General features: G+C 36.4%; 3 protein-coding genes across 4 annotated transcripts; 2 read left to right on the forward strand and 1 right to left on the reverse strand.

Annotated features, from left to right (window-relative positions):
- Positions 1-946: 946 nt before the first annotated feature.
- LOC130968955 (UDP-arabinose 4-epimerase 1-like) lies at positions 947-5,879 on the forward strand. Of its 2 annotated transcripts, none has more exons than XM_057894475.1 (11): positions 947-1,084; positions 1,807-1,970; positions 2,278-2,402; positions 2,860-2,973; positions 3,074-3,181; positions 3,297-3,388; positions 3,781-3,922; positions 4,186-4,280; positions 4,769-4,898; positions 5,031-5,175; positions 5,272-5,879. In XM_057894475.1, exons 2-11 carry the CDS (start codon positions 1,907-1,909, stop codon positions 5,508-5,510), a joined length of 1,254 nt encoding a protein of 417 aa, XP_057750458.1. In that variant the 5' UTR covers positions 947-1,084; positions 1,807-1,906; the 3' UTR covers positions 5,511-5,879. The 2 variants fall into 2 exon arrangements, with proteins under 2 accessions (XP_057750458.1, XP_057750459.1); XM_057894476.1 differs by having other exon boundaries at positions 979-1,219.
- Positions 5,880-6,484: 605 nt separating this feature from the next.
- On the reverse strand, positions 6,485-8,475 carry LOC130968954 (beta-amyrin 28-monooxygenase-like). The gene is made up of 3 exons (XM_057894474.1): positions 7,505-8,475; positions 7,187-7,374; positions 6,485-7,063 (listed from the first exon to the last, which is right to left on the reverse strand). The coding sequence occupies exons 1-3, from the start codon at positions 8,442-8,444 to the stop codon at positions 6,770-6,772; spliced, it is 1,422 nt and encodes a 473-aa protein (XP_057750457.1). The 5' UTR covers positions 8,445-8,475; the 3' UTR covers positions 6,485-6,769.
- Positions 8,476-13,974: 5,499 nt separating this feature from the next.
- Positions 13,975-17,577, forward strand: LOC130967224 (protein FAR1-RELATED SEQUENCE 5-like). The gene is made up of 4 exons (XM_057892037.1): positions 13,975-14,061; positions 14,181-16,403; positions 16,936-17,004; positions 17,133-17,577. The coding sequence occupies exons 1-4, from the start codon at positions 13,975-13,977 to the stop codon at positions 17,214-17,216; spliced, it is 2,463 nt and encodes an 820-aa protein (XP_057748020.1). The 3' UTR covers positions 17,217-17,577.
- Positions 17,578-23,974: the final 6,397 nt, after the last annotated feature.

Here is a 23,974-nt window from a genome sequence, read left to right on the forward strand (position 1 = left end):
ACACACGTGATTGGATGCTTCTCTATTTCAAGTTGAGAAAAATTTAAAATAGTTTTTAACAATTACCTCTTAAGATAATGAGATTTTTAATAAAAAAATATTTAATTTAATTTCTGAGTTTTATTTTTATAAAATTAATTAGTTTCTGTATTAAAAAAAGTCAATATTATTTCTAAAAGAAATATCAAAAATTGGGTTGAATATTTTTCTAAAAAATTTTGTTATCCTTTTAAAATAATTGTCAAGAATCGGGTGGAGTATTCACTCTTTTAAATTTGATGTTTGACTCTATGGCACTTAAAAATTTAGTAATTGATTGTTAAAAAAATTAAATAATTAACAGTTAATTTAAAAGCATAAAATTTAATAGATTTTAAATATTTAAAATTTATTATAAAAAATTAAACAAAAATTAAATACTAAATAATAAATACCATAGAATTAGTTTTCAAGTTTTCGTGCTACTTTTTTTTTCATTTGCTCCCACTTACAAAATAGATACAACTACAAAGAGCAAGGTGGTGTATCAACCTAGGAATTATTTTCGGCCGCCATTATGATTTACAAGTAGTTAGGTTGCTTTCCCATTTTGAAGTAAGATTTGGTGGTATGGACATTGCTTACAAGATTAAACATAAAAGTTTTCCACCCCTAATTTTAAAAACTTATGTCCTTTAGTAAAATTATTTAGTAAAATTTATTAAAATATTATATATTTTTATTTTTACTAATTTATTAATATGCACTAATGTATTTACTATTCCAATGTTTTGTATGATATAATTTAAAAATAATTAAAATTTAATATAATTGATTTAAAATTTAAAAATTTATATACAGTTATCTTTATATAAAATTAATAATTATAATAATAATTTAATTAAAAAAAAAGGGGGTGTTCCTTAGCAATTAGCAAATGGATGTCGGGCAGGAAGAGGGCAATGGCTTCACAAAATGGAGTCGGTCGACACAGAGCCATTGCAATACTCCCTCGCTTCTCTCTCCTCCCTTCGTTTTCTCTCTTTCTCTCTCTCTCTCTCTCAACCCCAACATTTTTGGGACCCTCCTTTCACCTTCCATTTTCGTATGCGTTTTCTCTCTTTCTCTTTCTCACACCTTTTCTACCTTCTTCTTCTTCTCATAACTTTTTCTGAGATATTATTATCGCTAACTTTGAAAGCTCCCGTTTCCATCTTCCTATTGCTTTTGCCTTCTTAATGTAAACTGTTGCTGCTACTCCAACTATCTCTAGCTACTTCTTTTTCGTTTTCTGATTAATCATGCTTCGCCAAAACACAAAGGATTTTGTTTCTTGTTTTTCAAATTTTGATTTTGAATTTTAGTTGTACTGAAAACATGTGATTGTGTGCTTTTGTTTGTTTTCGTCATGTCTTGGATCTTGCAACTCAAACATTTTGTAACCATTTTACTTACCTTCTTTGTTGTTTTCTCCCAATTAAAGCTCTGGCACAAGATTGATTTGCATGTGAATTATGCAGAACTTGCCATCTGCCTTCTCTCTGTTTTTTCAATCAATCGTTTCACTGATTTCTTCCTCTGCTGCTTTATTTGGATCTTCAATTTATTGCTGGGAATTGCAGCCACGAGAAGCTTTTAATCATCTCATTTTTTATGTTGTTTCTTTTGCTTTCAATGTTGACCTTTATTCGTTTTCTTTGTGTCTTTGTCTTCCATCTGTTTGTTAATTTGCTTGGGTGACTTTTCATTTTCAACTTCTTTTCGGGTTGTTTTCATTGTACGTTGACAATGAAATTTTTTCCTTACATGGCCTTTTTTTTAATGCAGCGTGTCTCTGAAGATCTATCAAGGAAGTGAAGCTTGATTTAATCATTCATATCAAGTGAAAAGACCTTATTCTCTGCAATAAATAATAAGGATTTTGCAAATGCTAAATTTTGTCCGGTCCAGAAGTCAGCCAAGGGCAGGAGCTAGACCTTTACCAATGGGAGGTAAGAATATGTCCTCCAAATTTGAGCATGAATGGTGTTAACTTTCCTTTTTCTTGAATGATGCTTCATGCTTGGTCGCTCAAATCATTAATCAATTTGAAAATTGGAGCGAAGGCTTTGCCTTTTTCAACGCCTTAATCCAGGATAGAATGAATGCTGGTATATGACTGCACAGTCATAAGGTGTTTGCAGATTCATTAGTTCTAAAAGTTCTGCAGTTTATTTCATGCCATTGGATTTGTTTAGCTTATCATAGATGTGGCCTCTTCAATTTAATTTCTCCTGTTTATGTTTTTCTGTCTTTTAGGCTTGGATTATGCTGACCCAAAAAGGAAAGGCAATTTTCTTGGAAAAGTTTTTCTTGCTGCTGGATTAACAGCATTATGCATTATCATGATCAAGCAATCTCCATCTTTGAGTTCCACTAGTCCGGTAATCGCTAGTCATCTTACACGTTTTCTTGAGAGCTTTTTATGTCTTTGCTTCTTTCCCTTTTTTTTGTCCCCTCCACACCAGAGATGTACATATTCATTATAGTTTCATAGCTGTTTGATTATTACCCTTTGAAAGATATCTTAAAAGTGGTAGATTGTTGATAGAGATGAATTGATGAATGATATGAACTATTTTAATTTTTTATCCATAAAGAGTGAAGCTTGGTTATGTTTAATTACCGTTCACAACTTTTGTCAGCCAGATAGTTGAAAGAAGGAGAAAAGGGGATAGTTTGTAAGGGAAAAATTAGAAAGACAAGCTACATATTTTTCAGTTATAGTTTTCTTCTTTCTTTGAACTATCCTGATATAAGAGTTTGCCTTCTCTAAAGCTAATTTTCTTTATTTATTTAAGCTAATTTATCATTTTCGTTTCTGTTTTCCCCCTTTTCCAGTTTGCCATTCGTGAACCTGGGGTAACTCATGTTTTAGTAACAGGCGGTGCAGGCTACATTGGTTCACATGCTACGCTTCGGCTTCTGAAGGAAAATTATCGTGTCACTATAGTAGTATGTCTATTAATAAAAATGAAATATTTCTCTGACAAAATCAAATGCACTTATCAGTGTGGTTGCGACAGGCATAACATTGTTTTTTCCTTTTTGGCAGGACAATCTGTCACGAGGAAATATGGGTGCCGTCAGAGTTCTTCAAAATTTATTTCCAGAACCAGGAAGGCTTCAATTTATATATGCTGACTTGGGAGATCAGACATCTGTATCCTTACCCACTTTCCTCATCACTAGAAATATTTTGTTGTCATATTTTTAACTTTGATTGAAACGTATGTGGAGAATACCCAAGAAAGATTTTCTACTTAACTGGTTACCAGGTTAATAAAATATTTTTGGAGAATAAGTTTGATGCTGTGATGCACTTTGCTGCTGTTGCATATGTTGGGGAAAGCACTGCGGATCCTCTCAAGTAAGTACTTCTGGAGTTTATTCAAGCACTTCAATCTCAGTTGAATGTTTGCGTTCTGCTTGTAATTTACTCCTCCTTCCAAGTTGCACAAGTAAAATGTCTATTTAGATACCGATTGACTTGTTTAGTGGCATATTAAATATGGTATGAGATTTATCATTGTGCCGGCCTTGTAAATGTGTTCCTGATAACATAGTCACTATAACAACATTTTTATTTAGAGCTGTTTTGCTGTTGATGTTGGTTCTAATTTAGATTTAATTCTCGAGTTGTATCAAATTTGAGCAGTATCAAATTGTAATACTTGCGATAATGCTAATTGATGGTTATGATTCATCTACTTCAGTTTTATTGAGTATATATTTAATCGTTTCTTTTTTTCATATTGTCAGGTACTATCACAACATTACATCAAATACATTGTTGGTATTAGAAGCTATGGCTAAACATGATGTGAAGACATTGATATATTCTAGTACATGTGCAACGTATGGTGAACCTGAAAAGATGCCCATTACGGAAGAAACACAGCAGGTGATTAAATTATGAAAGATTATATTTGCACTACTCTTTGATACACCACTAAGTGTATACCTTTCTTTTATGGTATAAAAGACATTTTTCATTTCTCTCATTTCTAATCAATCACTTTAATACCAGAAGTGCAAGGTATATATAGAGGAGTGCATATAACATTCCTCTAAACTATGGAGGTTGCTTGAGAATATTTTACGTTTCTCATTGTATCTGTATTTGGCTTTAATGCTTTTGTGATAAAATTAATGTTCTAATGTCAGGTCCCAATCAATCCGTATGGGAAAGCCAAAAAGATGGCCGAAGATATCATCCTTGATTTTTCTAAAACTTCAGACATGGCAGTAATGATTCTGAGGTTTGTATTCTACATAAATCCTCCCTGATCTTTCCTTTTAAATAACTTGCTCATACTTCATTCAGCGTGGTCTTCCTTGCTTAGGCTAGCTAGAAATGATTCTGAAATGTATGGATGCCTTGAAATGTGGGTTGCGAACAAATGCGCAATGGTTGGGTTATGGGTCCATATAACTAATGCAGACTTTTTTTATCTTTGGCTTTCTGCTTTTTTCTTATTTTCACGCCCTAGATTTTAGGTTTATCTGTGCGTGTTTGGGAAGATTGTAGGGAGCTTGTGGACCTTTCTAATTAGCATGTATCAATCAGAAAACAATTAAAAATAATACTTTTTGGATTTATTGGCATAACAAAACTGACTACTGCATGTTATTTGGACTATTGGTGACAGTTTGAGGTGTCTCTAAGTGAAATATAGGCGGTCACTGGATACTTAGGAATTATGTATGCTGATCATTAATAATATGTTTTCATATGGGAAACCGCCAGATACTTTAATGTGATTGGATCAGACCCTGAGGGAAGACTAGGTGAAGCTCCAAGACCTGAACTACGAGAGCAAGGCCGAATTTCAGGTGCCTGCTTTGATGCAGCTCGTGGTATTATACCTGGCTTAAAGGTATATCTCGCTTAAATTTCTGAGTTCACATATAAAAGGAAAACATCTTATTGTTTAGTCTCATAAACTTGTAATTGTTGAATGCATATAGTACTTGAAAGTTTTCTCATTGCATGTTTTGCCACCCTGCAGGTTAGAGGCACGGACTATAAGACAGCCGATGGAACTTGTGTGCGAGATTACATTGACGTAACTGACCTTGTCGATGCTCATGTCAAGGCTCTTCAAAAGGCAGAATCTGGTAAAGTTGGGATCTTCAATGTTGGCACTGGAAAGGGTATGTTAACAACTCAGAATACAATGCTTCAATTTGCTTGGTATATTTTTTAGTTGCCTCAAATGTTCGTTCCCCTGTGGTGGTTATGTTTATCAGGTAGATCAGTGAAGGAGTTTGTGGACGCGTGTAAGAAGGCTACAGGGGTGGACATTAAAGTCGAATACCTCCCTCGTCGCCCTGGTGATTACGCTGAGGTATACAGCGATCCGACAAAGATTAGAAATGAGTTGAATTGGACTGCTCAGCACGCGGATCTTCTAGAGAGTTTGAAGGTTGCATGGAGATGGCAGAAATCTCATCATAACGGTTATGGTGTTTCAAATGCAGTGGTTTGAATCATTTAGAGATCTAACATAGCAGAAAACTAGAGAAGAAACCCCAGCAGCCTCATATGTCAGCTGCACTTACTAGTTACTATTGCTATCTTAGAAGAGGGGTTATCGTTACTACATACTTATTATTATTATTACTAATTTTTTCTTCTTTCTTTCTTTCACTCTACAGTGATTTGGTATTCAGTAGGTGGTTGTTAGGGAATTATTAGTCCATTCGTTATATGTATTAACCACATAATATGATTCAATAATATAAATGCCCAGCCAATGGTATAGTTTTTTTTCACTCTCTTAGCTTTTGATTCTTACCTTCTCAGTTGTATAATAACAATAATAAATTAATAATACATTGCTGCTAGTAAATTATATGATTGTTCATTAGGTCTGCGTTTATTTACAGGGACAGGACACTGAGACAGGGATATAGAAACACAAAATTGTGTTTGGCAGAGAAGATATGTCCAGAGACAAATATGTCCAAAGACACAGAATTAGTGTATTTTGTGTCTATCCTGACAGGAAGGACACGGGAACACTAACAAGGAATACAACTTATTTTTTATTTTTCATTATTTTTATTAATTTTTCATAATTATATTTTTAAATGTTTTATCCTGTTATGTTCTAAAAAACAAACGCAGCCTTGGTGACATTACTAATTTGAACTCACAAATAATTTTTTTTTTCTTTAAAAAATAAAACGACAAGAATAAAAGGTGGTCCTGGTCCAGTATCTAGAACCTAGATGTACCAACTATTATTGCAGATTGTCGCTTTTGGGACCCATGAATTTGTGGTCCAGTATCTTGTTGGCAATTATTGGTTGACTTTAATCATAATCAAATCCATATGTTGCCACAAAAGTCCTTATAGGAGCACAATTAATCGAAGCATTGATTGACACAACCATTATTATGCTTTATAGTTTGTATTCTTGGATTTATGAGATTTATGGGGATGTACTGTGAGTTAAATGGTACAAATATTACGGCAGTCACAAATTTAGGACATGATAATATTCACATGTTCATACAATGTACACCGAAGGTGATGCATTAATTATAGACCCCATAGATTTTACAATTGGTAGAGACTTACATACATGAAGTTGATGGTTGAGAATTGTTAGATGATTTAATATGTTTGTTTAAATTATCATCTAATAATTTTTAATTATCAACTTCATATAAAGACAACTATACGTGAATTTTCACCTTAACAATTTTTACCTTATTCTTACCTTTTAACCAAACTAGGCCTTAGAGGTGGCGAATTCGGATGGGAATTCCATTCGCCGGAAGAGGCACCAAAGAACCTAAGACTTGCTCATGAGGATGCATAACTTGCCAACTGAATTTGGTAACGAGATTGTGAATGAAAGTGAGAATCACAAACCTTGTGTAATCCTTTCCAGGGCAAGACCTTGCTCCAGCACCAAATGGTATATAACTGTATGAAACAGGGCCATTCTCTTCAAATCTTGATGGATCAAAACTTTCAGCCTCATCAAAGTATTTTGAGTTCTTATTTGTTCCCATCATTGCCCAAAATATCTGTTAAAAAAAGAAAAGGTTGACCAACAAGTTACTAAATGTTTTCTCTTCATCTACTAAATAAATGTAGTATTAATCTTTTTTTTTTGTGTATCAAGTTTGTTAATGTAAAGAAAAGGGTACCTTCCATCCCTTTGGAATAGTAAAACCTTCAAAGGTGATATCTGTTACTGCCTCTCTGAATGCTCCTGGTGCAGTTGGGTACAGTCTCATGGTTTCTTGTGTAACACACCATGTGTATTTCATTTTTTGTATGCTGTCCCAATCTAGTGCTGCACCTGCTCCTTTTGATTTTGTAATATCAGCATGCTCTGATTCAATTTAGAAAGAAACCACAAAATATTAGTATCTCTGTCATTGTGTTAGAAAATGTTACACAATTACTGTCCTAAACTATTGAAGCAGCTACACTATATTAATATAGTTGCTATGTTACATTACCTGATACAATTTTTTGGTAGATATGAGGATCCAATCCAATGTGTTTGATCATGAAAGCAAGTGTGATTGCTATTGATGTGTAGCTAGAATTCATCAATCCCATTATGATGTTACTTATTTCAATTTTTGGCACATATTTTCCATCCTCAACAGCACCAACTAAATGTGCTAGTAAATCATTCATAACAATTCCCTTTGACAAACAATCAATCTTCTTATTGATCAATAATTGAATCTCTTCTCTGATTTTACTTGCAGCCTTCATTGCCCTGTGAAATGTAGTCCCCGGAAAATTCGCCGGAACGGCGTAAATTCCAGAATACAGATCATCAAACTTGCTGACAAATTTTGCCACATGGAGTGGATCATCAATTCCTAAGTAGAACTGATAGGCTAGTGAAAGAGCAAAACTTTTCACCAAAGGATAAACCTTTAGTTCTGTTTTTCCTTCCCAATTTCTCATGAAGTGTTGGTGCATGATGGATTCAATGTTGCACCCCATGTACCTAAATAGACCTTCTGGTTTCAAGAACCCTAAGATCTTCACTGGAGCCGCAGCTACAACGGCCGAGTTTTTCGCACGCGGCTGATCATGATCAGGAAGATTGAAGAGCATTCTTTGTGTTCTCAAGTACCAAACTTTGACATGTTTTGGTTCACTGGTGGAGACAAATTTGTTTGCACTAGGACCATAAAGAACCACTGTTGGTTCTCCTAGTAACTTGGTCTTGAAGATATCTGAGGAGTGCTTTTTCTGTTTCTCTTGAAGGAAATGATCAATTTTTTTGAACAGAAATTGGTAGGTTTCATTCACTATAGGCCATCCAAAACTACCTTGGGGCAGGGTTTTGGTGCCATCAAGATTTTTTCTGTTCAGAACAAAGATGGATATAACTAAGGTGATCATAATTAGAAATATAGATTGCATGAAAAAATCCATTTTCAAACTCTAGCCAATTTTGTGTTCCAATTTCATTTAAATTGATCTCCAAACAAGACTTCATCTCTAGCTGACATCATAAAATTTCTATATTTTCATTTTTTTTTAACTTCTGCTATGCTATAAGTTGATCAAGATTTAATATAATATCTACTCATTCCTATAAACATGCTGAGAGCATGGACCTTTTTATTGTTTTTTTTTTACCTGTTTTCTTTGTCGACAATATATACAACCAAGCACTTTAGACATGTTATCATATACAGGGAGACTCAAACCCACAACCTCTTAGGTGAGTATAAAAAGCTTATACCTTTGAGCTATAACTTACTGACGCAAGTTATAGCATAAATAAATTATAGAATCGCGGGAGCTATATTGAATTTAAGATCATAATTAAAAAAACAATCCCGCTAAGTAAACAACGAAAAAAGAAAACTGTAATTTTAAGTTCTATGATTGCATTGAAAAAAATTGTTTTTGTTACGTTAGTATTTATTATCATTATTATTTTAAAAAATTTCGGAATCATAATCAGTTCGTGGTTGTATGATATCATTGAAATTGAAATTATATGGTCCTTTTAATTGTTTATTGTATATGTATATTGTAATTTTATAATTTAGATGATGTTGTCGTGGTGGTCCAGTATATATACATGTATGGTCCAGGAATATTATGTCGTTACTAACATCTTATGCGAATAACCTAACTACAGTAGCAATATCGTGACATGTATTATCTGTATTTATCCCCATAGTTTCTCAATTGTAACTGTCATGGCTGTGTTTTGCTTCGTCAATTATATTAATTAAAACTTATATTAAAAATCAAGAAGGTATGATTATGGTAACTTTTAAAGCACATATTAAATGTATTTTTAAAATAATATATTATTACTTTTTACGACCAAAAATTTAAATATATAAGCTAATTCGATATCTATAACTCTAAGTAATTAGAGTCATCTGCCAAGACTACTTGGAACGTTCAACAGAGTCATTCATTAAATAATCTATTTTAGACAATTTTATTGTAATAAATTTATATTTTTTGTGATTAAAATTATTCTTTTTGGTGTCTACATATGAGAGAAAAAGAAAAGAAATAAAAGAAAAAGAGAAAGAAAAAAAAACACCTAGTTAATAGGCTTGGTTTTTATTTAAGTATATAAAATGATAAAGTCATTTCACATATTTTTTAGTATTTTTAGCGATAATTTAACATGATTGATTGTTCTTTGAATTTAAGTGATACAAGTCTTTTAATTCTAATCCAAAGTCTTTTCAATTTACAAGTCTTTCAATTATAATCCAGAATCTTTTTAATATTCTTTATTAGGTTTTTTTTCAGAATAATATCATCAAATTTCCTTCTTTGCATCATAAAAAAAATGTTTAAAATCACATTTTCAAATAAAGATTAAGCCTCTCCAAAAAGCTCAACCTAAAGAACACTAGCATTTTTTAACTTTTCGAAATAACTTTTCACTCAACACTCATCTAAGTTACAAATAAGGCAATCAAAATCTGTTTACTTACTAAGAAGGCTCTATTAGCATCACAATTTATTTTAACCGAGTATATAAAAACATAACAAAGAAGAAGGTAAAGAAATATGCATATTAAAAATGACATGCAGCTCTCTGATTGAGTTCTAAGTCATACTGACCGCTCTGTTGGCACTTCATCTATCATCACTCATCAGAGTTAAAAAGATAATTGTTTTTATCCCTCTATAAATCCACCAGAGAGTTAAATAAAAGAGCAAAAGTATTGTTTTTGTCCTCAATGTTTGAGGTAAATTCTAAAATTGTTCTTAATATTTCAATCGTTCTATTTAAGTCTCTAACATTTTAAGATTGACTCAATGTTGTCTTGCCGTTAGGAATTCGTTAACGGCGGGACAAAAATGAGACGATTTTAAAAGGTTAGAGACTTAAATAGGACGAAAACATTGGGGACAAAAACGATACATAAAAATAAATTTTAGTTTTATCCTTCAATAATATCAATTTTTTACTGTACATAGTATTCAATTATTTTTTAATCACATCTAAGTAAATTATACTTAATTACATTACTTTCATTCTAAATAAATTTATTTTTTTATAATTTTACACTTAAAGTTATAAGTTAATATAAAAATATAAAAAAATTTAAAAAAAATTTTCACTTCCCTCCCATGCGAGATGCTAAAATGACACTCCCCTCCCCTCTATTTTATAAATGTACATTCCTTCCTTTCTAACTTTTAAAAAACCTCATCTTTAATCTATTTTAAATTTTTGTGTTAACTAATATTAACTTTATCTATTTTTTAAGAAAAAATAAATTATTTTTTAAAAATATACCTTTGGCAAAAAATTTTTTATTATTAAATTTTGCTTACCAAAATATCTTTTAATAAATTATTTTTTTATTAATTAAATTATATTTTATCAAAATACTTTTAAAAAAATTAATAATTAAATTATATTTTTATCAAAATACTTTTAAAAAAAATTAACAATTAAATTATTTTTTTTAAGATATATATCTACTCTTTAATAATTTTTTAATTAATAAATTATGATTTTATCAAAATTTTTGTTAATAATTATTTTTATATTTTATTATTAATTTTTTTATATCAATATATATTATTTTAACATTAAATAAAAAAAATCTTACTCCTGTTAATATGTATAACAATTAATATATATTGATATTGAAAAATAATCTTACTAAAATTTTTTATTTAATGTTAAAATAATATATATAGATATCAAAAAATTAATAGTAAAATATAAAAAATTGTTAACAAAAATTTTGGTAAAATTATAATTTAGTAATTAAAAAATTATTGAAGGATATTTTAGAAAAAAATATATAATTATTAAATTTTTTTAAAAATATAATTTAATCAATAAAAGAATAATTTATTAAAGGATATTTTGGTAAGCAAAATTTAATGATAAAAAATAAAATTTTTTAATGGGTATTTTTTTTTTAAAAATAATCTATTTTTTCTTAAAAAATGGATAAAGTTAACATTAGTTAACACAAATTTTAAAATGGATTAAAGAGAAAGTTTTTTAAAAGTTAGAAGGGAGGAAAATGTACATTTATAAAATAGAGAGAGAGTGTCATTTTAGCATGTCGCAGGGAGGGGAATGGAATTTTCTTAAAAATTTATTTAGAATGAAAGTAGTGTGATTAAGTATAATTTACTTAGATGTGATTAAAAGAAATTGAATATTATATACAGTAAAAAATTGATATTATTGAAGGATAAAATTAAAATTTATTTTTATGTATCGTTTTTGTCCCCAACGTTTTCGTTCTATTTAAATCCCTAATGTTTCAAAATCATTTCAATTTTGTCCCGCCGTCAATTCTGTTAATGGATCCCTAACGACAGGACAATATTGAGCCAATTTTGCCACGTTAGGAACTTAAATATGACGATTGAAATATTAGAGATAATTTTAAAACTTACCCCAAACTTTAGAGACAAAAATAATACTTTACTCTAAATAGAATAAAAAAGTATCCCTCTAGTTAGGATTCTCTTCAACTAGTTTTTCAAGTTAGGACATGCAGAATACATATCCAAAAAAGTTTAAATTTTTCTAGTTTTGATATTGTCACTGAGACAGTAATAACAAAGAGGTTTAGGAATTTGTTGACATTTATGACAAATATCAAATGTTGTAAAACTACGATAAAATCAGAACTTAATAGTAAAAACAAAGCCAAACCAAAAACTAATATTTTTCTGACACTTGCAAACACCAGTCATAATAATTTATATGCTTTAAAATTACATAAAACTTAACCTTTCTTTCTAAAAGAAACCTATCAAACTCTTCAAATATATATAATATAGGATACGTTTCAGGTACTCCAGTGTACTTTATTGGAGTACTGATGTGCCATGTACGTTTAGGTTTTCAGTTTTGTATTTGTTTTATAGTAAAGTGTTAAAAGACTATGTTAACCTCTGAATTAAATTTAAAATTACCTAATTGGGCAGCTAAAAATTTGTCATAGCTTGCCGCTGGAATTGAAATCTTTGCAGCTTAAATAGGAAGATGCTAAAAAAGTTAAGTGGCTTATAATGGTGGGTGAGCTGGAAGAATGTGATGGTAAAGCATATTAGTGAGAGGTGGATATGGTCGCGTGTATGCCGCAGTTGGCCCTTAAGAATGTGTTGATGTCTTGATACAACTGTGTTGGGTTGTTGGCATTCTCGACCTTCCCCTAAGTAGCTGATTCGATGTTCTGCAGTGGAGTTGTTTTCGGTGCTGTTGCAAGAGAAGGAGGAAAGGGCGATACATCAGTCGGTATTGTGCGGGCTGCAGAAGCTTGCGCCGTTGAAGGAACAATCGAAAGGTATGTTTGTAATTTCTGGCATTATTTTTTGTAGCAGGAGAATTAATTTGGGGCCAGATTTAAGGTATCGGAACTGACCGAGGGAGATTACATGTGTTGGCACTGTAATTTTGGGTTGTTGACATGGCGTGTACCTGGAGAAGTTGTTTATGAGCTTTTTAGATAAATTAATTGACTCACGCTAAAGGATTAAACTGGTATGCAGTGGAAAATGGAGTTTGGCGTTTAGTTAGAATCATTTTCTGTACAGAAGCAAAGGCATAAGTTTTTGAATTTTGGGTAGATTAATACAAGAATTATTAAAATGTAGAATTGTTGAATTTCTATAAACCTAATTAAAGCGTTTGTTTATTTATTTGTTCAGGACACCACTGTTTTTTTAAATTGGTTGGTTGAATAGATTAGGATTAGCTGCATGTGATGTTAATGGCATCAAGTAATTTAATATGCATCCGGTCACCGGTTTAATAGGAAAGGTGTAAGTTTTTTCATCTCCCAATTTCAATTCTAATTGGTTAGTTAATGTGCTTTGCTGGTCTTCTGGTGCATATGTTATTGGAAAATAGAGGTGTCTTGTTCTATATTAGGTGTTGAATTGGCTACATATGTATTTCTCAATCCGTCATGCCAGTTTAGGTTATTAAAGTTTTCAATAAAATCTGGTTTCACAATCACTATGAGGGGAGTTGAAGCAATTTTTGAGCCATTTAAATGCATAAGCAATTTGGTTGTTCATAAAGGACTAATAAGCAACGAACTATGTAGGAAATTCATGTTCCCCCTAGTCGCAAACGTAGTTGTAGTTATGACATTTATTTTGTCAGCTTCATTTGATTAAGTAATAGTAGGTGTGGTTTTTTATTTGTTGATATGAATGATCAAGGTGGGGTAGTTGTTTGTATAGGGGGGATTTTACTACGATGATCAAGTGAGTGTATAGTTTCGCTGGAAGCATTGAAATTGGTGTAGATGCTATGCGTTTCCGATGTTAACATGTTAGATTAAGTTGCTTTGTTAAAGGGGTTTTTATAAATTGGGCAGATTGTGACAGCGAGAGTGGTTTTTTTTTGTTGCCTATGCAATTGTTGAAGTTGTTAGGAACCACAAGTGAGGGGATCCTCTAGAAGAAGCAAGTGCAGCCAATTAGGAAATAGATGAACAACATGAACCAAGAGGCGATATCGACGTCAGCCAATCATGAATCGGTGGTGCCAGAGCCGGAGGACGGGGTTTTGAATGAGGTATACGATAGGGGGAAGTTGCAGATATGGAATGTGTTATTTTCCTTTTCAATCTGAAGATGAATAGTATAAGTTAATGTACCGATTGGGTGATCGTAGCGTTGTTAATTGTTGTGCAGGAAACACTTTTTGACATGAGCATGTTAGGGGACGAAGAAGGGTTTCTGAATATGACGCAGACAGAGGTGGAGCCTGAATCTGCTCAGGTACCAAGTCATGTCAGCATTGAAGATGTGCTGAAGATGGAGTTCTTTACCCCTGGGGAAGCAAGGGAATTCTACACGAGTTATAGTAGGCTAAAAGGTTTTGCAATAAGGAACAGTAAGACGGTAAAAAATGCCAAAGGAGATATCGTTAGATACAATTTTGTTTGCAACAGAGAAGGATTTAGGCAGAAGAAGTGGTTAGATAAGCTCGATAGGAAAAGAGAGCACAAGCCTATAACGCGATGTGGGTGTGTAGCAGAGATGAGGATAAAGAAGAATCATGGTAATGGAAAATGGTATGTTTCACAGTTTGTGGATGATCATAACCACACCCTACTCCCTGAAAGGTTTGTTGGATATCTGCCTTCACACAGGAATATGTCTGATGCAGAAATTGCTCAAATGAATAGCATGCGGCAAGTTGGGATAAGCATTCCGAAGATATACCAGTCATTTGCGATGCAGGTTGGGGGCTTTAACTTAGTAAGATTTACTAAGCAAGATATGCACAACGAGGTGCGAAAGCAACGTGCTCTGCAGAGCGGAGATGTGAATGCCGCGCTGCGTTTCTTCGAACATGCTGCCAGAAACGATGAGAGGCTGTTTTGGAGGTATCAGGTGGCGGCTGGTTCTCGCATGTGTGACATTATATGGAGTGATGGTCGAAGCCAGGAAGATTATGAGGCGTTCGGTGATGTCCTCGCCTTTGATGCGACCTATGGGAGGAACAAGTATAACTTGCCGGTTATTGTTTTGTCCGGTGTTAATCACCATAATCAGACATGCGTGTTTGCAGCAGCAATGGTTTCATGTGAGTCACAGGATTCGTACAAATGGGTGCTGAGACGGTTTCTAGAATGCATGCGGGGAAAGGCCCCGAAGGCAGTTATAACTGATGGGGATCCTTCTATGAGGCTAGCTATTATGCATGTATTTCCAGATGCTCATCACAGACTATGCGCGTGGCACCTACTAAGGAATGCCACTGCTCATGTCTCGCAACCACGTTTCACACAGTTATTCAAACAGTGCATGCTCGCTGACATAGAGGTTCATGAATTTGAGAGGCAGTGGGAGGCGATGGTTGGGGAGTGTGGTGTTCGAGAGGTTGAATGGGTGATGGACCTCTATAGTAAGAAGTTGTCCTGGGCAACCGCGTACATACGGGGCAGATTCTTTGCAGGTTTAAGGACAACCTCTCGGTGCGAGTCGTTGCATGCTAAGTTGGGTGGGTTTGTGGAGAGTAGATATGGGATATTGGACTTTATTACAAATTTTCAGAGATGTGTTGATTTCCTAAGAGACAAAGAGGAGGAGCTTGACTTTCGTTCCTTTTACGGTACCCCGGTGCTTCAAACGCACTTTCAAGAGATTGAGAGGTCAGCGGCGACCCTGTATACCCGTGAAGTATTTTATAGATTTCGAGAGACCTTAAAGCGGGCTGTGAGATTTAACATTATCGACCGGGAGGATTGTGAAAACGGATGCTGCTACGTGATACAAAAGTATCGCCGACCGGAGTCAACTTGGCAAGTGTTGCACCAGCCGCAGAAAGGAACCTTTGAATGTAATTGCCGCAGGATGGAGTCATATGGGATCCCTTGTGTTCACATAATTGTTGTTCTGGTAGGTATTGATATCGGTTATCTGCCCGAGACTCTGGTCCTCAAGAGGTGGTGCAGAAATGCCAAGAACAATGTGACTTTCGTTAGACAAGTTACTGAAACGGGTGATGCTGCATCCCGGTACCGCAGCAGACTTGGTGCATTTGTAGACCAATGTAAGCGTTTGGCCAAGGTGGCTTGTCTAAGGGAGGAGGACTACAAGGTATATAGCGAGAAAATGGCACGGAATGTTGTCATGTTGGAGGTCAAGAATGGATTGCGTGTCGCCGAAGATGTTAATACACAGCCTAACGGTGAGGGCGGTGGTGGGATAAATGATCCGGTCCGCGTCCGAACAAAAGGCACCGGTAGAGGAAACGTTTCTCAGCAAACAAAGGGACCGAAGAAGAGAAAATGCAGCGCCTGCGGAAAACTGGGTCATCGCCGAACTCGCTGCCCCAATGGGGCTGACCTGCGCCCGGGATGTCGTGGATCGCAACGGGTTCCCAAGGGTCGGCAAGCTGAAGCTCAGGTTAGCACGATATGCTGTGTGTGAGTTAGAATTCATGGGATTTCTAGGGTGGTCATGAAATTTTTCAATCTTTGAAGGATCAATGATTAGGACATGCCAAATGTGAGTATATCCCGAAAGGAGTAGATGATAACAGGGACTCTAAGTTTTGAACATTGTTGAGTTTGCGTAGGTTTTGAGAGTTGTTCATAAAACAAAAAGCATCAACATTTCATGAGCATAGAACATTTCATACATGGTAGAATCAGCATGAAAGTATAAGTAGAACATCAGCAATTCACAAAGTAGGAGAAACATGAACGGTTAAATCTATAAACGTCAATATAGCAAATTGTAGGTATTAGGGTTTGAGGCACATGTGTTATTTAAAATCAATTAATCATGTTGGGAGGGTTCATTAATATTAGGAGGGTTTTTTTTTTGTCATATGCAGATCCACAAAGATTTGATGTACGTTAACATTTCAATTCCATTAGAATTCATGTTGGAAATATTGTATTTAATACCCGACTTGCCTCTTTTTGCTGTGCAGGCGACATCGTCACAGACGACTAGACCAGATCACTTGAACTGTTTTACCTCTGAAGTTGCAACGGGTCAGGTAAGTGCCAATATTGTCCCGTTACAACTGATTCAGTTATGCCACGCATTTTGTTTACGTTTCCATCTCTAGCTTTGCTATCAGTGGGCAAGAACCCTAACTGTTGAAAACATAAATGTAAATTGCAGCAGGAGCTCCAGATGGGGGCGGGCACGAGGAAGAGGAAACTAAGGGTTGAGCTTCCAAATACATTCCCGCAATTCATGTCATAGGAGGCTATCGTAGACAAATAGACTTGTAGTTGCTTTCATTATTCCTCTAAGTGTAGAACATTATTTTTACGGATCACGCACTGAGAGGCTAGCCCCCAACCATGTTGTGTTATTGACAGTGTGGGAATATCAACTTGATTGAGTTTGTTGGGTTGTTATGAAATATCCTAATGTGGTAACAAATTTGTGTTGTAACAGTGGCTTCTTAGCAGCGTATATCATTTCGCGGTAATAAAAAAGCTTATTATATTCTAACAGGAGCTTTTGTAATAAGTAATATGTTCTCTTGATGGGGCATGCAAAGGTTGCTGCTTTAGTGCAGGACGTTTCCTCGCAAGGAAGGGTTTCCTCGCAAGGAAGGATGGAGATTTGGCAAGATATGTTGACCAGTAGTCGGAGTGTCAACATATGCTGAGGAATGCACAATCACTCTGGGGCAAGTTTGAAAAAAAAAAGGTTATAAGAAGCAAACACCTGATGAAGCCACCTTACTAATACATATTCATAGATATAGAAACCATCTGGAACTAGAGTTCAACCCTTACACATTAAAGCCTTGATATAGCAATACATAGCAGCAACAATTAAATTAAAAATGTATGGACCTGCTTAACGGTTCCCACTTACATTGTTACATAAGTCATCATGCTAATTAACAATAACAACTGGGTACATAGTAAGAGCATTTGCTACCCGGCAGGGTTCATAACCAAACTCGACCACCGGAATAATACAAGTAGAGTACAAATACTAAAGTCTGGATTTAGAAATATATAACATCAACAAGTACTTTCAAAATAATTGGGCCTTGTAAATGGATCCCAACTTCATTCACATAAAACCATGTAACTATCCTAGTAATTAGGGAAGAAACGGAAGACTCCGCCACACCGTCTCCGCCTTGAGGTCCACAAGCGCCTTAAGCTCGCTGTAGTCGGATCCGGCAATCCTGATTGCTGTTTTCATCCTCAATGTGGCCTCATCACCCTGTGAAGTATGTATATAAACAGTGAAGCCGTGATATGAATAATGACAAGTCAATTTCCAACAACGTACGAGAATTAAGGGGTTCTTACAAGGTTGCCTAGGATAGCTGGGGAGAATCGCCCATTGTGAGACATCCACCAAATGCACCATATTCCGGATTCATCCCTATGCAAAGTGAATTGTGACATCATTAAACGAGTGACGTATAGGGCAAACAGTCGGCCACAATAATTAAAATTCGATCCCCAACAACATGGTTCGAGGGATGTGGTTTTTTATTCCAATAAAATCTAAGAAATTCTGTAGAAAGTAATTATGTGACGAAAATTATGGAGACATCATAGAATGACTTACGCGCCAAGCCTGCTCGGAATGCTCATAGGGTATTCAATGCGTCCCCACGTGTTGGGGTCCGGCGACACGTGTTTAAAGTTAGGCAGATTCTGCTCATATTTGAAAATCTTGCCGAGGACAGCCATCTGCAGTTCAAATGAGCATGGAAAACATATGAAATTCTCAACAGTTGCACCATACATGAGTTTAGTGTGTGCTATATGCCTTGCGGGTTACTTACTATAAGGCGCATATTCCGCTCACGCCTGGGAACGGACTCCATGCTTGTGCAAACATCAAGCGCATAAATAGCGGTTCTCTTTACATCCAACAATAGCATGTACCAACTCTCAGGTGGCTCACAAATGGGAACAAACACCTGTTCAGGCGAGCAGCAGCATACAGCATCAGTTAACATATATCGATACGGTGTTTGAATGCCAAATCTACATGTTATAGATAAATATGGAGCACGAAAGGTGAGACGCTACGTCAAATATTTCTTACATGCTCAAGTTCTTGGGTTGGTGGCATCCATCGTCTCGCATAGCTCTCATGTAAATGTTCCGCCGGAGCTTGGAACAAGATCTCTGCGGCAAATGTTGACGGGAAGAACCAGCAACGCGGAATAGGGTTTGCCTTGGCTTGTAGAGACGAAAGCATTGCAACAGTGTTGATCACCTACGTATTTCACCCTTATTAGCTTTCAACATTGAAATAATGAAATCAAATACTGCAGTTAATTTGGGAAAAGTATCGACGCAAGCTGAAACGTTATTACATCAAAGTGGGGCATGCATTCCGGTCTAAGGGATAAGAACTTTCCCCGGGGCAGGGTTAGTTCGTAATGCTTAAATAAGATCTCTGATTCCCTGTAAATAGGAGAAACACGAATAGGGTTTAAGGTTGGGTGCTGGAGCTATGTATAAAACCCCGAAACAACTGTTGACTGTGTCCAAGTGTTAGGAGAATGTTACCCCATTTCTTCATTCTTGGCAAATATATACGTCCCAAGGCGGCACTCGTCCCTGGTCAGACTCATATCGGCAGTGGGCCTGAACCACATGGGAAAATTCTGCATTGAAAATATTTGTAGTGGTTAGGAGGGATGCTACACAATTCAGGAATAATAGAGTGCTTGAACCCAAAAGTTAGATGTAATCATCCACATCGTTAACGACAGGAGTAAGGTAATGTGACTTGCCTTAGGGATTTGGTAAACCGGGTTGTCCAAGTTCGGTGGCGGAATGCGTCCCCGACCCCCCCTTCCACCACGCCGAAACAGAGGTCGTGTCTGTGGCACGGAGTTGGAATGGGTCTTCGGAGGGGAGCCCATGCAGGCATCGTGAAGGGCCGTTGCAGCCAAGTCCGACGTCGACAACCGCGGCGTCTTCTGCCGCCTAGGACCTGGCTCGGAAGATGCATAGAGATCAGTCAGCCGAGTCGTGCTGTCGAGATCCCCTCCGACCGTTGTTCTCTGCAAAAAGAAAACCTAGGTCAGCAGATAAACATAAGTTCCGAAGAATGACAGATATTAAAAACTAATATTATGTTTTTAGCATTGGACTGAATAATAAAGGCCTAACAGAAAGTTACCCACAGTATTCCATTTTTTGTGGCTTCGACTTTATGGCTACTTACATATACACACAATAAAATAAGCCTAGAGTTAGCTAACCAAAAAAAAAATTAGCCATATTTATTCCCTTCCCAAAGAAATTCCCAAAAACATTCTGATCAATTACATAAAACATATGGTTGAGGGGTATTTCGAAAGTGGGCCAACGCACATGTAGCCCAATGGTTGTTATTTAGGGTGAGCCATGTAGGGAATGGTCATGTAATTAAGGCCCATTAAAAATTTAAATCATGAGCATAAAAATAACGCGGTGTGACGAATATATGCTTAACTGCGGACTTTTAATTTTGAAATAGGGCCTTGCTTTCATATACAATGCCTTGGCCTTGCGTGTTTAGAATGACCAGAGGCTCGTAAAATTTACTGCAGTTTAAAAAAGTTCACACGAAGTTTAAAGGTTATCATGAGCATCAGGTTTGCACCCCTGGCGCACAATAGCCTCCTGCTGCTCATGGGCGCCGGTTTATTAACTTACCACACAATACTGCGTATACATGATCAGGGGATCATGTTTCACTCGGCAGTGAGATTGTTATCCATGAGAAACAGCATAATGTAAAAATTATGTTATGTAGGATTAGATATAGTTATAGCTACGCTTAGGACAACATAATTCGAAAACTTCACCTGCACAGTGGCATTGCATGCTGTAAATGGCTCATCCTTGGAGTCGTTCAACATTTTTGGAACCCCTCGCGACCAGTGAAGGCTGGCTGGTGCTTCGGTCGGGATTAGTGTTGCACCAGTGGAGAGTACGACTGTTGAAGAAAGGTGGTCAAGCAGAACGAGATCATCCTCCGAACCTGAAGAATCCGGGGCAACAAGGTCGAGGGTCAAGTTCGTGATGGGGTCACCCAAGATTCCCTTACCCTTTTCAGAACTGCTTAGCTGATGCGTGAACATCTGAGCAGATGCTTCGTTTTTGCTGTTATTCAAGACATCCGCAGCAGCGCTGCCAACACCTACAGGAGTGTTAGGCGCCTGCGGTGTTTTCTTCTCCGTGGCTTCATTATGGAGTTGTGCCTTTGGAGTAGGTATCATCTGCAAAATCTCCTCCTTCATACATAACGTGGATATCATCGTCTTGATATACACAATGAGAGCCTCCGATCGGGCGGCCCTAACTTCAAGCATTCCAACCGACTGCTCAATGGACATCAAGCGTGCCTCTATGCTCTGCAATAGTAAAAGCTGGAGAGTTCGGGAATCCATGTTATTAAGTTACATGAAAGTGAAACCGTTCTTATTCGGGAGAGAAAGCTTTGGGATATACAACCGACCTCGAGCGGAGCTTGGGGAGGTGACTTATACGCAGAAGGCGGAATGAACTCTTCAACAAAAATGCCGGCCGGGGACGCCGCATTAAGGAGGGGCTACATAAACAAAGGACACGCATGAGCAGTGGAATCCATTAATGATGCTCAGAAAAGGAGTTGGCATGGATACAAGTTACTGAAAATACAAACTTACCACCTCCATCGTTAGGTCAAGATTCAAGGCCTTCGTTTTATCAGCATCATTTTTCCAGTTTGGTTCGTCGATGTTGCCAGGAGGTTGAAGCCTGGATCCAAACACAAATGAAAACATCAGTTCCATCGCCGAAGTATGCAAATAAAAAAAGGTTGTGACACTAGCAGCGGCGGAATTTCCCGCCACCATTAGAATTTTAATGCTGTGTTATCATTGTGACAGAGGGGTCTTACTCTGACGTTAGGGAGGGTTGCTCCGGATCGACTCCCGCACTTTGTGACGCTTCCATTTGTGCCGCTGCACGTTCTACAACAGAGGAGGATGTGACCTAGGGATAAGGATATTTTCAAAGGAGGCCTCTTCGCTACAATATGGATGACATTTTCTCCTCGTTTCCTTCCTTTTATAGAGCCCTAAGGCCAATGTGATGTGACTGATACCTTGGGTAATGATGATGATTTGCTGCGTTGGTAATCCACTGAATCAGCATTTAATGCTTCCGGCTCAATGTGCCAAAGGGTTTGAAACTAAATTAGAAAAAAGTTTGAGCACACCCTTGCATTGCCAAACTATATAAGAAACCATCTTTACGGCATGCCCCCTTATGGCCCCTAATGGCAGTGAAACCCGGTTAGATCACGTTTCGTTGATGGTTAGTATATAACAAGAAACAGTGGCAACATTATATGTTTTCTCCCTAAACAATTAGGATTTTTATTGACAAATCTGTTAGCATAACAACTCATTAAGAATCACCACTATTACTTTCGCAAAAAACAAAAGTCACACCACTGTTACACTACATAAAGCATCACTCACATCATTCAAGTATTTGATTTGAAGTTTTAAAACTATTTTAAAAAAATCCCCTTCGAGGACAATGTTACTGTAAAGTTGAAAATTCTCATCTGTTCCAATAACTGATTCATATAGCAAGTCACTCTCCGGAGCCTCAAAAATTTTATTTTACCTCTTCATGCAACATTAGCCATAATGTCATGTACTTATTGGACTACGTATGTAGCTGAATATGGAGAAATGACAAATTCATAATCTGTGACTCAGTTATATCCAATGTTTTGAATGGCAAATCAGTAATCGAATTTCTGAACCTCTCTAACTACCGGGGCGCCGGTTTTCAATTTCAACCGGTTGATCCGTACATGGATGGGCCAACTAAATTCATAGTAAAAAAAAAAACTAAGGTATACATAACCTCACGAATACTGTTTGATCTTGTCATCTGAAACCCCCCAAAAGATTTTTGTAAAAACTGTAAAAAAAACTTTCGTATGACTCCAACCATTATCATCTTGAGCATTACAATCCGTACTTGCAATAAAGAATCCACAAACCTCTTCGAATAAGATTTATCTGGTAAATTTTAAACTCCCACTGAACAAAGCAACCATAGCAGTAAAAACTAGAGAATATTTGTGGGACTCAGGTCTAACACACATAACAAGTATACATATTGATAAGTACCAACAACCAAGTTCTCAATTTCATGCATCACGCGAAACTCTGCAATCAAGAAATCTATATACACAAGTTCAAAGCACCCATAGTCATAAATTAAAAGGACAGCAGCAGCAGGGTTTACAGGAAACATACAAATGCAGGTTGTTATGCAGGAATAGAAACCTATTCATACTCCGGGAATAAGAATGACGACTTAAACAAGACAGTTACACTCACTAGGCCATCAGGTTGAGAAAAAGAGCATACCTGAACGATTTCGTGGACACATATACACAAAGAAAAATACCATGTCTATGCAGAATGAGTCACGCTTCACCCTTCAACCAATGAGTTCGAACAATTAAGCATGGTTCAAGCAATCAGAAGCACGGGTCAGTAGAAGCATCTCCTATGAGGTAATCGTGCCTCAACAATAATATTAGACAATCAACAGACTTTAATGCAACGGTTACAAGGTTGAAACCTGCCAAAACTCTCTAGACGTGGTTGGGACGCCGGCGGGACAGAATGGGCCAAGAAGAAATGACGCCGTCGGTAGGAGACTGCGGGTACGAAGACGGGTCCGGCGGTGATTGCAAGCATCGGACGATTGCTTCGCCACACGTCGTGGCTGCGCCAATAGATATGCCTAAAATTGGGTCCACGCATGTTGGCCGGGCGCCGGTCGCTGGGCGGAAGTCACGGCGTCTCTACCTCGACAGAGATAAACCGAGTAGACACCTGAAGCGTCAGAGGTGAGGGTGGAGGCTACAGAGAGGAGCCGGGGGACGTCTGTGGGCATCCGTGAAGAATGACTAGGGTTCCCTTTGGCCGCTCATGATGCAACACCCCGCGTTTCGGCAAAATT

This window comes from Arachis stenosperma, chromosome 3 (assembly GCF_014773155.1).
Source record: "Arachis stenosperma cultivar V10309 chromosome 3, arast.V10309.gnm1.PFL2, whole genome shotgun sequence".
Lineage (NCBI taxonomy): Eukaryota > Viridiplantae > Streptophyta > Magnoliopsida > Fabales > Fabaceae > Arachis > Arachis stenosperma.